The sequence below is a fragment of the Acinonyx jubatus genome, chromosome A2, assembly GCF_027475565.1.
Source record: "Acinonyx jubatus isolate Ajub_Pintada_27869175 chromosome A2, VMU_Ajub_asm_v1.0, whole genome shotgun sequence".
In the NCBI taxonomy this organism is placed as follows: Eukaryota; Metazoa; Chordata; class Mammalia; order Carnivora; family Felidae; genus Acinonyx; species Acinonyx jubatus.
Genome location: NC_069383.1, coordinates 111,782,807 through 111,799,475, shown reverse-complemented (window position 1 = coordinate 111,799,475; position 16,669 = coordinate 111,782,807). Strand labels below are relative to the sequence as shown.

The window sequence follows — 16,669 nt, the reverse complement described above, 5'->3', positions numbered from 1 at the left end:
TTAATGGATAAAGAAGATGTGGTATATATACACAATGGAATATTACTCAGCAATCAAAAAGAATGAAATCTTGCCATTTGCGACAATGTGGATGGAACTAAAGTTTATTATGTTAGGTGAAATAAGTCAGGCAGAGAAAGATACATTTATGACTTCACTCATGTGGAATTTAAGAAACAAAACAAACAGAAGGGAAGGAAAAATAATATAAAAACAGATAGGGAAGCAAACCATAAGAGACCCTTAAATACAGAGAACAAACTGAGGGTTGCTGAAGGGGAGGTGGGTGGGAGAATGGGTTAAATGGGTGATGGGCACGAGGGAGGGTACTTGTTGGGATGAGCACTGAGTGCTATATGTAAGTGATGAATCACTCAATTCTACTCCTGAAACCATTACTACACTATATGTTAACTAGGTTGGATTTAAATAAAGTTAAAGAAGTATAAGAAAAGAAAATATCTAGACATAAGTATAGAAGGAAGAAAAAGATTTAAAATACAGCATAGAAAAAAAAATGCATGGAACCTAGTGAAAAGGTGTAACATGGATATACCTGGAGTCCCACGCTGAGAGGAGAGGGAAAAGAAGAGGAGGAGGGAGGAAGAAGGAAGGGAGAGAGAGAGAAAAGGAAATAATGGCTGAGAATTTTCCAAAACCATTGAAAGCCACAGGTCAAGAAGCACTACACACAAGATGAATATAATAAAAGTTGCATTTTGGCACGTCATGGAAAACGTGCTAAAAGAGGCCACTAACTAAAGGTGGAGAGAAAAAAAAAAGTCAGAGAATAAAAGGCTCATTACTTTCAACAATAAGCAACAATAAGACTGGGAGCTGACTTATTAATAGAAATGATGAAAATTATAAAACAACAGAGAGACATCTTTAAAGTGCTGAAAGAAAATAATTGCCAATCACAAGAGTATGATTCAAAATGGAAAGTGAAATAACACATATTAAGGCAAAAAACAAAAACAAAAAACAAAAAATTAGGCAAGAGCAGACATACTAAAGGAATTCTAAAGGTGGTTCTTTAGGCAGAAGGAAAATCATCCTAAGTGAATATATGAAGAAAAAAGAAAAAAGGCACACATAAATGTAAAAGGAGGTATCACTATATATTCTACAGTCATTTAAAACATCACAAGAAGATATTTTGAATAACTTTGTTGCAATATATTTAAACATTTAAATGAAATGGGTAAATTCCTAGGAAAATCGAACTTACCAAAATAAACACACACACACACACACACACACACACACACACACACACACACGCACGCACTGAGAGAGAGAGAGAGAGAGAGAGAGAGAGAGAGAGAGAATCTGAATACTCCTATATCTATTAAAAATAAAAGTTTTACTTGAAACTTCCACTGAAAGAAAATTCCAGGGCAGATGACTTTATTGGTAAGCTCTATCAAATATTTAAGGAAGAAATAACTCAAGTGTACAAATAGCAGATAATAGAAAAATGAGAAATTCTTCCCAGGTTATTTTAAGAAGCCAGACTGACCAGAACATGACAAGAAAGGAAAAAAATATTGGCCAATATTTCTCATAAACACAAGTACCAAAATCCTAGATAAAAACATTAGCAAGCCACTCATCATCAGGGAAATACAAATCAAAACCACAATGAGATGCCACCTCACCCCTGTCAGAATGGCTAACATCAACAACTCAAGCAACAACAGATGTTGGCGAGGATGCAGAGAAAGAGGATCTCTTTGGCACTGCTGGTGGGAATGCAAACTGGGGCAGCCACTGTGGAAAACAGTATGGAAGTTCCTCAAAAAATGAAAAATAGAACTACCCTACGACCCAGCAATTGCACTACTAGGTATTTATCCAAGGGATACAGGTATGCTATTTCAAAGGGGCACATGCACCCCCAATGTTTATAGCAGCACTATCAACAAGAGCCAAAGTGTGGAAAGAGCCCAAATATCCATCGATAGATGAATGGATAAAGAAGATGTGGTATGTGTGTGTATACACACACACATACCCCCCCCACACACACAATGGAGTATTACTCAGCAATCAAAAAGAATGAAATCTTGCCATTTGCAACTATGTGGATGGAACTATAGGGTATTATGCTAAGTGAAATTAGTCAACCAGAGAAAGACAAATATCATATGACTTCATTCATATGAGGACTTTAAGAGACAAAAGAGATGAACATAAGGGAATGAAAGCAAAAATAATATAAAAACAGGGAGGGGGATAAAACAAGAGACTCTTAAATATGGAGAACAAACAGAGTGTTACTGGAGGGGCTGTGGGAGGGGGGATAGGCTAAATGGGTAAGGGGCATTAAGGAATCTACTCCTGAAATCATTGTTGCACTATATGCTAACTAACTTGGGTGTAAATTTTAAAAAATAAAGAAAAATAAATAAATAAATAAATTAATTAATTAGCAAGCCAAATGTAGCAATATGCATAAAGGGGATATAGTATATAAAAACCAAGTTAGATTTATGTTGGAATACAATATTAGTTGAACACTTGAAATGCAATCAATAAAATTTACCACAATAATAGAATAAAGGGAAAAAGCACATGCTAAATTTCAACAGATGCAGAAAAGGTATTTGATAAAATTTAATATTGACTCAGGATAAAAAAAAATTCTTAGTAAACTAGAACTAAAAGGATAAATTTTTAATCTAATAAAGGGTTTCTATAAAAAATCTACAGCATAATAGAAAAAATACTGAAAAACTTTCCTCTAAGATGAGAATGAACCAAAATGCCTATCATTACCACTTCCTTTTTTTAAAATATAATTTATTGTCAAGTTGGCTAACATACAGTGTATACAGTGTGCTCTTGGTTTGGGGGATAGATTCCCATGATTCATCGCTTGCACACACCCAGGGCTCATTCCAACAAGTGCCCTCCTCAATGCCCATCACCCATTTTCCCCCCTCGCCCCTCCCCATCAGCCCTCAGTTTTTTCTCTGTATTTAAGAGTCTCTTATGGTTTGCCTCCCTCCTTCTCTGTTTGTAACTATTTTTGAAAATTGTCTTAGAAGATCTAACCAGTGCAGTTAGGCAATAAAAGAAATAAAAACGTATAATGTTTAGAAAAGAAGAATTTACTCTTGTAGATAACAAGTCTATGTATGTTGGAGATCCAAAATAATCAACTGATAAAACTATTATTAAGTGAACTGAGCAGGATCAATGGGTAAAAAGTCAATATGCAGAATTCAATTGTGGCTGCCAGTTTTTACTCAGATGGAGTAAGCACACTGTAGTTTCTTTCTCCCATTGACTACAATTCTAGAAAGAATATTTTAAAACTACCTGGTGCCTTTGAAAGATAAATAATAGCAGGTAGATTGTGAGAGGAGGGAGCAAGGAGTCAAAACTTAAGGAACAATCAGTGTGTAGTGGTGAGTTTCCTGGTCTTTCTCTTTCTTATATATCCCTGCTTGGACTTGAGGGTGAACTGAATCTGGAGAAGTGAACAATGGAACTGGTTAATAAAATCCTTGAGGAGAAACCTTCTTTCTAGCCAAAGAAAGAAGAAAATAGATCCCCGTAATTCTGGGAGTGTGAAGAGAATCATCTTTTTATGTCTTCTTTTTCCTCTCCTGGTTCTTCCACAAGGCCAGTTTCAGCAGCAGAATTGCACTCATATGGCAGTGGCAGCAATCGCACGGGCACAGTACATATGGAGGAACAACAATTTAAATGACTATGGGTTTCTCATCAGAAACTATAGAGATTATGAAACAGGAGAACAACATCTTTAAGGTACTGAAAGAAGAACATTATAAATATCTGAGTAAATATAATTCAAATACTATTGACCCAGAATTTTTTATCCAGTGAAAGTGTCCTTCAGGAATTAAGGCAAAATGAGGACATGATCAAGTGAGGGAAAATAAAAAAGATTTATCACCAACAGACTTGCTCTAAAAGAAATGCTAGAAGAAATTCATCAGGCTGAAAGGGAATGATCTCAGAGGGAAACTCAGAACTTCAGAAATTAAAGAAAGGCAGCAGAAATTATAAATATCTGAGTAAATATAATAAAGCATATATTTTTCTTGAGTTCTTCAGAATTTATGACCAATGAAAGCAAAGATTATAACATTGTTGAAGTGTTTCCATATACATAGACATAATACACCAACAACTATAGTATAAAGGGGGAAGAATAAAAAGACTTCTATAGTTGTAAAATTATTACATTTCCCTCAAAATGGCAATATTAAATCTAGATAGACTGTTTAGGGTGAAGCATGTAGAATGTAAATCCTAAGGCAAATACTAAAAAAGAAAAATTAAACCATAAAGACATACACTAAAAAGCCAATACACAAATTAAAAGGGAATACTAAAAATATTCAAGTAATTCAAAATAAGGCAGGAGAAGAGAGAGGAACAAAAACAAAAACAAAACAAAAACAGGATATAAACAGAAAAATAAAATAGTAGGCATAAATCTAACTATATCAATAATTAATTAAATGTAAAAGGTCTAAATACACCATATTGATAAAAATACAAGACCTAACTATACACTGTTTACAAGAAACATAGTTTAAATATAAAGATACAGATAGATTGAAAGTAACAGAATGGAGGGGTGCATGGCTGGCAGAGTCAGAAGACCATGTGACTCTTGATCTTGGGGTTGTGATTTTGAGTCCCATGTTGGGTCTAGAGTTTACTTCAACAAACAAAAGATAAAAAATAAAAATAAAACTAACAATGGAAGAGTTATACCAGACACTAATTGAAAGAAATCTGAAGTGGGATTATTATTATTATTATTATTATTGTTATTATTATTATTATTTATTCAAAGTAGAATTCAGAACAAAAAAAATTATTAGGTCTGAAGAGGACATTACATAATGTTAAAAGAATCAAATGTGCTATACCTAACAACATGGGTCCAAGATTTATGAAACAAAAATATGATAAAATTTGAAGATATTGAAAACATAGATTGAAACACCCCAAAAATGTTATAACTTTTGCTTTCAACAGTTATACATATTTTAAGGAATTTAGGCAAAAAAATCCACAATCATGCTCAGAGACATAAACATTCCTTTCTCAGTAACCAGCAGAGTAAGAAGACAGAAAATCAGCAAGGATAAGAAGAGCTAAACAACTCTATGACTGTACCTCATTGACATTTGTAAATGATCCTCTATTGAAAGATTTGCTGAAGACTCCACCCATCTAGAGCAGAATGCAATTCTTTTCAAGTGCACATGTAGCATTTACCAAGATAGACCATATTCAGGGATCATAAAACAAACCTTAGCAAATCAAAAGAAAAGAAATCATACAAAATATGTTCTCTGCACCAGAAACAAACTAAAATCAATAACAAAAAGATATCTAGAAAATTCTCAAAGATTTGGAAATTAGAGATTGGATTTCTACATAACCCATGCACCAAAGATGAAATCACAGGGAAATTAGGAAATATTTCAAACAAAATGAAAATTAAAATTAAAATCCATCATTGCAAAATTTATGGAATGTAGGCAAAACAGTGTTTAGAAGGAAGTTTGCAGAATTAAATACTTACATGTTAGAAAATAAGGCCTCAAACCAATAATCCAAGCTTACAATTTAGAAACTGTAAAAAACAAATTAAACACAAAACAAGCAGAAGGAAGATAAAAAATAAATGCCATAAATAATGGAATTGAGAACAGAATAACAATGGAGAAAAATCAATGAAATTAAAAGCTGATTCTTTGAAAAGATTATAAAATTAACAAAACTACAGCCAAACTGACTAAGATAAAAAAGTGAAGATCCAAATAACCATCAGAAATCATAGAGGGGCTCTCACTAAAGACATTACAGACATCAAAAAGATGATAAGGGAATATTAATGAACAATTCTATGCATATAAATTCAATAAATTAGATGAAATGGGTCAATTCCTTTAAGGACACAAACTATCAAAATTCACTCAAGAGAAACAGATGACCAGAATAGTCCTGTATTTATTTAAGTAATTAAGTGTGTTTTAAAGATTTTTCTAATGAAGAAAATGACAGGCAACATGGTTTCACTGGTAAATTAGAAAAAAAAAAAAACCAATTCAACACAAAATAGAAGAGGTAGGAAAACTTCCCAACCCATTTTATTAGGCCAGCATTACCCTGACAAACCAGACAGAAACATTACAAGAAAACTACAGACCAATAACCTCATGACTATAGATGTAAAACTTCTCCCCCAAATATTAGTAAATTGAATCCAGCAAAAGAGAAAAATAATAGTACCTCATGACAAAGTGGAGTTTATCCCAGGAATGCAAGGCTGGCTCAACATTTGAAATCAACATAATTCACCATATTAAGAAAATAAAAAGAAACCCACACATATATGGCCAATTGATTTTTTACACAAGTACCAAGGCAACATAGCAGAGAAGAGGACATTGTCTCAAAAAATGGCACTGGAACAACTGGATATCCATATGCAAAATAGATAAACTTCAACCTGCACTTTATACCTTAAACAAACATTAGTTCAAAGTAGATCATAGGCCTAAATACAAAACATAAAACTATAAAACTTTGAAGGAGAACTTTGTGACTTTGGGTTAGACCAGGTTTTCTCAGTCAGCACTACTGACATTTTGGACTACTTAATTCTTTCTTGTGTGTGGTGGTGCAGGTCGTTTTGTGCATCGTAGGATGTTTAGCAGCATCCCTGACCCCTACTCAGTAGATAGCAGTAGCAATCCCTCTCACATTGTAACGATTTAAAAAATGTCTCCAGGGTGTTTGAGTGACTCAACCACTTAAGAATCTCACTCTTGATTTCAGCTCAGGTCATGATCTCACAGCTGGTAGGATAGAAACCATGTCAAGCTCTGCACTGTCAATGCAGGATTCTCTTTCTCTCTCTCTATCTCCCCTGCTCACTCATGTGTATGCACACGCATGTGTATGCACGCTGTCTCTCAAAATAAAGAAATAAACTTAAAAAAACAACTCTCAAAATATGGCCAAATGTCCTCTGGGGATCAGAATTGTCTCTGGTTGAGAACCACTGGCTTAGGCAAAGAGTTTTTATTTTTATTTTTTTTTAATTTTTTTTTCAACGTTTTTATTTTTATTTTTGGGACAGAGAGAGACAGAGCATGAACGGGGGAGGGGCAGAGAGAGAGGGAGACACAGAATCGGAAACAGGCTCCAGGCTCTGAGCCATCAGCCCAGAGCCTGACGCGGGGCTCGAACTCACGGACCGCGAGATCGTGACCTGGCTGAAGTCGGACGCTTAACCGACTGCGCCACCCAGGCGCCCTGGCAAAGAGTTTTTAGACATGACACCAAAATCACAATCCAGAAAAGAAAAAAAAATACATTAGACTACATCAAAATAAATTTGCTCAAACAAAACAAAACAAGCCAGACTGGGAAAAATATTTCAAGTCAAGTTTCTGATAAAGGACTTATATCCAGAATAAGGAACTCTCTCGAAACTTGACAGTACAAATAGCCCAATTTGAAAATGTGCAAAAGATCTGAACAGACATTTTACCAAATGATGGTAAGTAAGCCCATGGAAAGATGCCCAACATCATTAGTTATTAGAGAAATGCAAATTAAAATGATAATGGGATATCACTGCACATCTATTAGAATGGGTAAAATATATAATTTTTAATGTTTATTTATTTTTGACAGAGAGACAGAGTGTGAGCAGGGAAGGATCAGAGAGAGGGAGATACAGAATCCAAAGCAGGCTCCAGGCTCCAAGCTGTCAGCACAGATCTCGACTCAGGGCTCGAATTCATGGACCATGAGATCATGACCTGAGCTGAAGTCAGACGCTTAACCAACTGAGCCACCCAGGTGCCCCTAGAATGCGTAAAATATTTTTTTTTAAGTTGAGGATGCCAATTACTGACAAAGATTTGAAGCAACTGGAACCCTCATACATTGCTGAGAGTAATGTATAACAGTACAGCTACTTGAACAGTTTGGCAATTTCTTATAAAGTTAAACATAGATTTACAATCTAAGAGCCAGCAATCTAGCTCTTAAGTATTTGCTTAAGTAAATTGAAAGCCCATGATCACATAAAGTTCTTGGGTATTTACAGCAATTTTATTCATAATCACCAAAAACTGAAAATATTCCAAATGTCTTTTAATAGATGAATGGATAAATTATCTTTTTATCCATCCAGGCCATGCAATACATGCACAAAAGAGTTAACATAGAAGGCTACTATCTTTAGAAGGACCTGCTTACAAGGTTGGCCCTTTGCCGATGTCTAGAAACCTGGCACTTGAACCATTTCCTATGCTATGCCCACACTGTGTAAACAATGTGATTTATGTCGAACACCTGCTTTCCTTCTAGCAGTCTGGAATTTTGATATTTGCTAGGCAGAGAGTGTCTATGTGACTATCACTCAATAAAAACCTTGGGTTCTGAGTCTTTAATGGGCATGATTGGGCAGAGATATTGCATACATTACTACATTTTCACATTTTTCACTGCTAGAGAAAGGAGCTTGCTTGGTGCATCCCCTCACAGGAGGGAGAGAGCATAAAGAAGTCTGTGTATGGATTTATCCAGATTCGATCTGTGTCTTTTACCCTTGCTGATCCTATCATGTATCCTTTCACTATAATACCTTATACATGAATGCTTCCATATGCTGAATCCCATGAGTTCTGGTAAATCTCTGAATGTGGGAGTAGTGCAGGGGCCCCCTGAAATAGAATACTACTCAGCAACAAAAAGAAATGAACTGTTGATACATGCAACAACATGAATAAATCTTCCATGCATTATGCTAAGTGAAAGAAGCTAAACTCAAAAGGCCATACACAGTGTAATTCCTTTCATATGACATTTTAGAAAATACAAAACTATAGCTACAAAGAACAGGTCAGTGGTTGTTAGGGATTAAGGGTGAGTGAAGAGTTTGACTACAGAGGGGCAGCATGAGGGAATTTGTGCGTGTCAAGGGTAGGAGGTGATAAAACTGTTCTGTTGTTCTATGTCTTGGCTATGGTGGTGGTTATACAACTCCATCCATTTGTCAAAACTCATAGACTTATACACCAAAAAGAGTAAAGCTTACTGTAAGTAAATTAAAAATAAATTTAAATTGTAATATAATTAACTTCCTTTCTATATAACCAGCAACAAATTAAAAAATTAAATTAAAAACATAATTTATAATAGCAACAAAAACTACTAAAAACTTTAAAATAAACCTAATGAAAGACACATAACTCTGTGTTGAAAACTACAAACCAGAGAGAGATTAGAGAAGACATAAATAAATAAAATGCTATACTACTCACAGATTGAAATACTATGATATTACAAAGACATTAACAATCCAGTTGAAATGCCAAGATACATTTTTTACCAGCAAAGTGATTCTAAACCTATATGGAAATATAAACTACAAGGGACAGCAAAACAATTTAGAACAACAAAGTATTAGTACGTACTCTGCTGTATATCAATGCTTGTTATAAAGCTATAATAATTAATTGGACAGCCTGGTATTTGTAAAAGACTGGAAAAAGAGGAAACAAAATAAGGAGTCCAGAAAACGTCCTCTAATTTATACACATAGAGCCCCTTAATTTGTGACAAACTTTGCACCAAAAAGCTTAGGGAAGTTACAATCTTTTCAAAAGGGGATGCTGGATCAGTAAGACAGATATAGATAACTATAGATAGATAGATATAGATATAGATATAGATATAGATATAGATATAGATATAGATATAGATGGAAAAGATTAAAAGTTGGCTCCTATTTCACATCACTACAGAAATCTCCAAGTGGAGGACAGATGTAATGTAAAAGTTAAAACAAAAAAGTTAACTAGGAAAGTTACTTTGTTGAATATTGTCATGTTCTCTGAATAGGAAAGTTCTTGAATAGGATATAAAAAGCTAATTATAAAGAAAAATATTGAAAATCGGACACTAAAATTTTCCAACTTCTGTTCCTCAATAGACACCATTACCAGAGTAAACGTAAGATCGTTTGCAACGTGTATAATGGACAAAAGTCTTGTACCCACAACATACGAAGAACTCCAAAATATAAATCAAGAAAAGGTGAATGACTAGTACAAAAACGGACAAGGGAGCTAAACAGGCACCTTATAAAAGAGAATATACAAAATGGTCAATGCACAATCAAAACGGTGCTCAACCTCGACAGTCACCAGGGAAACACAATGAAAATCCATATTGTAATTAAAATGACTGGCAATGTCAAGCATTAGTGAGGATGGGGAGCCACTGGAACTGGTGGGAGTGACACTCAATACCACCACTCTAGAATATGGGCAGTCCCACAAGAAGTGGGACATGTACCTACCACCCTAGGACAGCAATATCACATCCAGGCATATACCAACAATAATTAAGGACACATGCTAACACTAGTGCAGTTTGCCATTACCAAAACTGTAAGCAACCCAGATATCCATTAACATTAGAATGCATAATTTGTAGTGTATTCAAAAATAGGTTATCATACAGCAATGAAAATGAGCAAAACACTGCTACACACAACTCATAATTATAATGTTGAGCAAAAGAGGCTAGATGCCAGTTACATACTGAATACTGTAGTTCCATTTCAATAAAGTTAAAAAGAACACAAACACTAATCTACAAAGCTAGAACTCTTCCCTTTGGGGAGGAAGCTGTGGGAGGGGACAAGAGGGTATTTCTAAGGAGCTGGTAATGTTCTATTTCTTGATTTGATTATAGGGTATGTTCACTTTGTGATATGCACTAAGCTATATACACTCAGGATTTGTTCATTTTTATGTATTTATATATATATAGAAAATATATATTAACTGATAGTATATAAAATTAAAATAGAAAAATAGAAAAGACATGTATTTTATCTATTTTTTAAAGTTTAAAAACCCATAAATCTGATGGTGTCACTTGCTGTCTTAAAGTTATGGAATGATTTCCTATAACACTAACAAGGTCACCTGATGTGGCTCTTGGCTACCTCTCTGTCCTCAATTTACAGCCATCTCCCCTCTTTATCAACATGCTCTTCACTGGCCTTCTTACTTTCCCTAGCACATACCTAACTTGTTCTTGTCACAGGTCTCTATACTTGCTCTATCCTCTGCCTGCTAACCCTTCCCTGTCCTTCTCTGTGCCTACCTATTTCTCGTCATGGTTCCTCATTTATTTTCTTTAAGGTAATATAGTAAAAATTATTCTTTTTTTTCTAAATTTCTTGTCAAGTTAGCTTCTAAATTTCTTGTCAAGTATGCACATGCAGTGCATACAGTGTGCTCTTGGTTTCGGGAGTGGATTCCCATGATTCATGGCTCATATACAACACCCAGTGCTCATCCCCACAGGTGCCCTCCACAATGCCCATCGTGGGTCCCCATTTAAATATCACCTCCTCAGAACTGCCTTCACTATCTAATTTAGCACCTTCCCCAGACTTCCCAGTCACTCTCCACCCCTGGCATTAGTCAAAATTTTCCATAAAGGGCCAGATAGTAAATATTCTAGTCTTTGCAGGCCAGATGGTCTTAGTCATAATTACTCAACATTTCTGTCTTAGGGAAAGTAACTACAGGCAATATGTAAATAAGTGGGTGTGGCTATTCCAACAAAACCTTACTTATGGACCCTGATATTTAAACTTCATATCATTTCATATGTCATAAAATACTCTTCTTTTGATCTTTCCCCCCTAAGCATCTAAAAGCTAAAAACTCTTTTTCACTTATAAAAAGGTAGGCGGTGGGGCTAGATTTGGTGAATGGCCCTACGTTGCCAACCTCTGCTTTAAGGTGACTCTGATTTACTTTCTTCCTAGCCTATATCACTACCTAAAATGACTTCAACTCTTCTTGTATTTATTGTCTATCTTCTCACACCCCTAAAATTTCTGCTCCAAGAGGGAAGGGCCTCATCTGTTTCGTTCTTCATGGTGTGCCCACCGCCCATCACCATGTCTGACACATGGAGGCCAGAAGCAATGAAGGCCCAAGCCTACCTGGATGTGATCATGGCTTTGGCTTGGGTCTTGATGGTCTTCCTCCGAGTGGGGCTCACGGAAACGGACCCATGCTCTTCCCTCGAAGACTCTCCAACTGAGGATTCAGGTCGGGCTGACCGAGATCGTAATAAAAGGACTTCTCCTGAGTATAAACTTGGCTTGGGGCCTCGCTCGACATAGGTACCCGATTTTACCTTGGTTCGATTGCTTTGTGCCTCTTCCTTAACCGGGTATTCTATGGTGAATAGGCCTGTTAACAGAAGACATGGCTGTCACTCTCCCTCATGGCCCGGCCTTCCCCGCCCTGCTATGAGGCTCTGCACATGAGCAGCCCTTCAGCTCATCTTCCTCTCCACTCCTCCACTCTCACACACTCACAAGCCAGGTCGCCTCTCTTCTGCTGTCTGGCATAGAACTCCACCCCAGTACAGTTAGTAGATTGGTAAATACTGGCTGAAATGTAAGAACAAATCAATCTTATTTCTACTCATTTGTCAAGACCCAGCTGAGATCCCTCTTCTGCCAAGGAGCCTGCATTTCATTCAGTTCTGTGTCCTCCACAGCACTCATAGAGGCTGGGTATACAATGCATCCATGCTGTTCTCTTCCCTGAGAATGCTGTTCCCTATATCTCCAGATTTAAGTAGTTTCCATCTACTTTCTTTGTTGTGTTTATTTGTATTCTTGTTTTGCTTCTCCTACTAGACTTGAAAACTTCTGAGGCCCAGGACCTTTCATTCCTTCATTCACTTACCAGATGTTTATTGGATGCTAGACATATAGAGATGACCCAAAACAGGGTTCCCTACCTCTGAGAACTCCTAGCAGGGATACAGGGGGGATGGACAAGCAAAGAACTATTCATAATGCTAGGTAGTAAGATTTATAATTAGAGCACATTTTACATATGCTGTGGGAACCCAAAGGAGCATATGACTCATTCAGCTTAGGGAACCAGGGAAGGCTTTCTGGAGGAGGAGTACAGTTGAACTGAGTCTTTAGGGATGAGGAAAAACTCCTGGGAACACAGCCCCCTGGTGCTCAGCCAGGGTGGCATGGAATGGAAGTCACTGTTCCTCTGTCCCCAGGCCCATCAGCAGGAAGAAAGTCTAGATGTGGGAGCAGTTTTGAGGTCACCAGTCTGGCCCCAGGGGGAACCCTGTAGCCTAACAAGGACAGACTGATGAGCTGGCTGCTTTTTTCCCTTATACTGAGATTGTCCGCAAGGAGAGGAACAGGGTCTACAAATGGATGACGGGCAATATGCGAGAGCTGAAAGGTGAACCAGATGGGGACAGAGAGAGTTATAGAACAATAATGGGAGGTCCAGGAAAATAAGACAACCACAGGAGACACTGAGGACACATGGGACCATGCTCAGAAAACTGAAGGTGGCAAAGGCCACCACTACTTGAGACACGGCCCTGAGCAAGTACCCTTGCTTCGGGAGCCTGAGCCTTGTTACCCCATCTACTGATGAGGAGGTCGCCCTGCCCACCCACCTCCCCAGGTGGTAAAAAGCTGTCCTCAGAGATGCCTTGCAGGTGACCCAGGATTTAGGAAGTTATCTGACAGGCATCACTCTACTTTTCTGCTCCTTACCTGCTGCCAACAAGACAGAATTCATAAACTGTGACACTGTCTTTTGAAACCGCTTCTTGATCCCCACTAGGGCTCGGCTCATCTTAGACATCTTGTCGTCCATGCGGGTCAGCAGCTGGGGAGAGGCCAAGGGGGAGACCATTGTTGCCTCCCCGCCAGGAGCCCAGGAGCCACTGGCTCAGCCCACCAACAACTAGGCCTTGCTCCAGCTTGGAGGATGTGCTGTCCCCTCTGCCTGGGACAGAGCCCTCTCCCCCTGCACTCAGGGAATTCCTGCACATCAGCCCAACCTGACTCAAATGTCCCCTTGTGGGAGGGCTTCCCTCCAGGAAGCAAAACTGTTCCTTGCTCTCTATGCAGCCTGAAGTCAAAAGTTAGCCCTTTATGAAGTAACCGGATGCATATGAGGCTGTCTCCCCCACTGGACTGTAAGCTCTTCAAGGGCAGGGACCGGATCTTGGTCTCTTTGGTGTCTGAGTGCCTGTCATGCAGAAGGTGCCCAATTAATGCTTGTTGCATTATGAATAACTAGATAGACAAGGGCCTCTTTGGAGTCCTTGCTGCCAGTCCCCCTCTATGTGCATTCCCCAGAGTCCCTTTGTCCCCTACAGCTGCCAGGACATCTCAGATGAGAAACTGTGATCAAGCTTACGTAGATTGGTTCCTGTAGGGCACAAAGGCCCAGGCCTCTTGCCTCAGTTCGGGACTACCCTGAAAGGCCATTCTGGCTCTGAGGCCCTCTGTAGGACAGCGAGGCCTTTGCTGGGGCTGCCCCACCGTTCAACCTCTACCTCTGCTACAGCATTTCAGAGGCATGTGGAATTAGGCTCAGATCTCGGAGTTCATGACAGTCGGGGTCTGACCTTTTCTCCAGGAAGCCTTTGTTGACTTCCTCAGCCAGGGGAAGTGCTCTCCATGCTAAACCAGCATAAGGGCCCATTGCTGTCCTTTCCACCCTGGGCCTGGCCATTTTGTACTTTCTTTATCTCTCAATGTGACTGGCCCCTCCAAGGCAGGATCTTTGCTTTCTATATCTCCTGCTTAATACAGAGCAGTTGCAGAAAAAATTTTCTTCAGTGGAATTGAAGCCTCAAGTAGAGAGAATGGGATGGATGGGGGACAGATTTTCTGAAGTGTGACGAAGTCAGTCTATAGATTCTTCTTTGCCCTGCAGTCAGGACTTCTGTAAAGGATGCCCCAATTAATAGCAAAGCTTCAACCATCCTTCTGGTTGTTGGCCCCAGCTGCTGCTTCTGGGCTAATTTTATTTATTTGTAATTTATACTCAGCCTGCTTCCAATAAGGTTTTGAGGTGGCACTCTGGGCTAATAAAACATTTAAATTGAGGTGTTGCCTCACTTCCAAAGTGCTGCCTTGATAGAAATATTTAGTGAGAAGCCTGGCTGCAGGGCTGTAAAAGCTAGGACTGCCATCCTGCCTGTCACTCTGATAGGTGGCTCCTTCCAAGGTGATGGGTGTCTGGGGAAGCCATTTAACAAGCTTCTCAGTGACGGGAACTTTGTGGGAGGAGGGCACCCTAATCCCCACCCTCAGCTTTTCTAGACTGCCATGGATTTTGCTGATGAGTCATAACTAGCCCCAAACACACAGACCTAGAAAAGGTTGAATGGATTGTAAAAGTCCCAGGATGGGAGTGTGTGGAAGCCAGGCAGGCCCTTACATGTCACTATAAAGATGGGGACACTGAGTCCCAGAAAGGGAAGGGACTAGCCCAAGGCTCTATGGCCCCTTCCTAGCCTAGGCCAGCCCGCACAATCAGCAAGTATTCTCAGGGGCCCCTTGCAGCTCTGATGGTCCAAGAATCTACGATGAACCAATTTTCTGGACCTTAGGATTTCATGTAAAAATATTCCAAGATGCTTAACTTGGCAGCTAAAGTCAACATTTGAGAATTGTGTTACCTATAATAAAGTTTATATTTCCTCATTTATTGGAGTTTGTCTAGTCAGAAATCTGTGTTCTCAAACAGAAGGGGTTATTACCTTGTCACTTTTATGGCAAGTCAGTCTTCTTGGTCAATATCAATGACTATACACTAGAACACAGCACTGTTTTCAGAAGCTGTTTTAATGTATTGGTCTGCTTATCCCTATGCTAAATGTCCCCAAGACAATTGTGCTTTTTGAGTTATGATGTCCTTTTAAATAGCTTTCCAGGTTTCTACCACACTGTCAAACTGCCTCTGTGAGCTTCCCTTATGAAGATGCCACCTTCTAGACCACATGGTCCAGCACAAATAAAATACAAGCTACACATGTGGTTGTAAACATTCCTGTAGCCACATAAAAAAGCTCTTAAAGGTGAAATTAATCCTAATAACTATTTTATCTAACCCAATATATCAAAAAATGATGGTTTTAACATAAAATCAAACTATTCATGAGAAATTTTTACATTTTCTTTCCATGCCAAGTCTTTGAAATGCAGCATGCATTTTCACTTATGGCCCATCTCCATCTGGGCTTGTCACATTGCAAGTGTTCAGTAACCATCTGTGGCTTGTGGCTACCATATTAGACAGGACTCTGTCGTGGACTTCTGGATTTCTAGGTCTAGCTTCTAAGATTGCGTTTAGGTAAGACAAAATAAGACTTGAATTACTAAGGGGCTTTCCTAGTCCCAGAGGGCATGTTTGGTATTTGGACATAGAGTGACCTCTCTTGGCTTGGCTGTTCATGGGGTTCTTTAATTGCTTACATCCTGGTTCTCAGCTATGATCCAGGCTGCAGCAATTGCCAGACAAGAGGTTGCCAGGAAAATGAAGCATTATTGCAACTTTATGGGAAAGAACAATTCTCTAATACCCGTTGCCTTTGGTAAGAAAAGTAAGCTCACGTTTTTTTTTTACACAGCTGAAAAAGCTTTTTAAGAAATATAGACATATGACCTCATATATCGTGTGTACTTAGTCACATAACAGCAACTTTTAGAGTAATAGCATGGAACCAAATGGGCAGGGTGGACTCATCAATAAGCATGATCATCATCTTAGCCCAG

At 38.4% G+C, this 16,669-nt stretch overlaps 1 protein-coding gene across 5 annotated transcripts in view; it reads right to left on the bottom strand.

Moving 5' to 3' along the window:
* Nucleotides 1-16,669, bottom strand: part of CA2H3orf20 (chromosome A2 C3orf20 homolog) — a 97,700-nt gene that overhangs the window by 33,099 nt on the left and 47,932 nt on the right. For all 5 annotated transcript variants that reach the window (XM_053218901.1, XM_053218900.1, XM_053218903.1 and 2 more), the window contains 2 exons: nt 13,652-13,766; nt 12,047-12,299 (listed from right to left, as the gene is read on the bottom strand). In XM_053218901.1, coding sequence (XP_053074876.1) covers nt 12,047-12,299; nt 13,652-13,766 — 368 coding nt within the window. The remainder of the gene's footprint in view (nt 1-12,046; nt 12,300-13,651; nt 13,767-16,669) is intronic.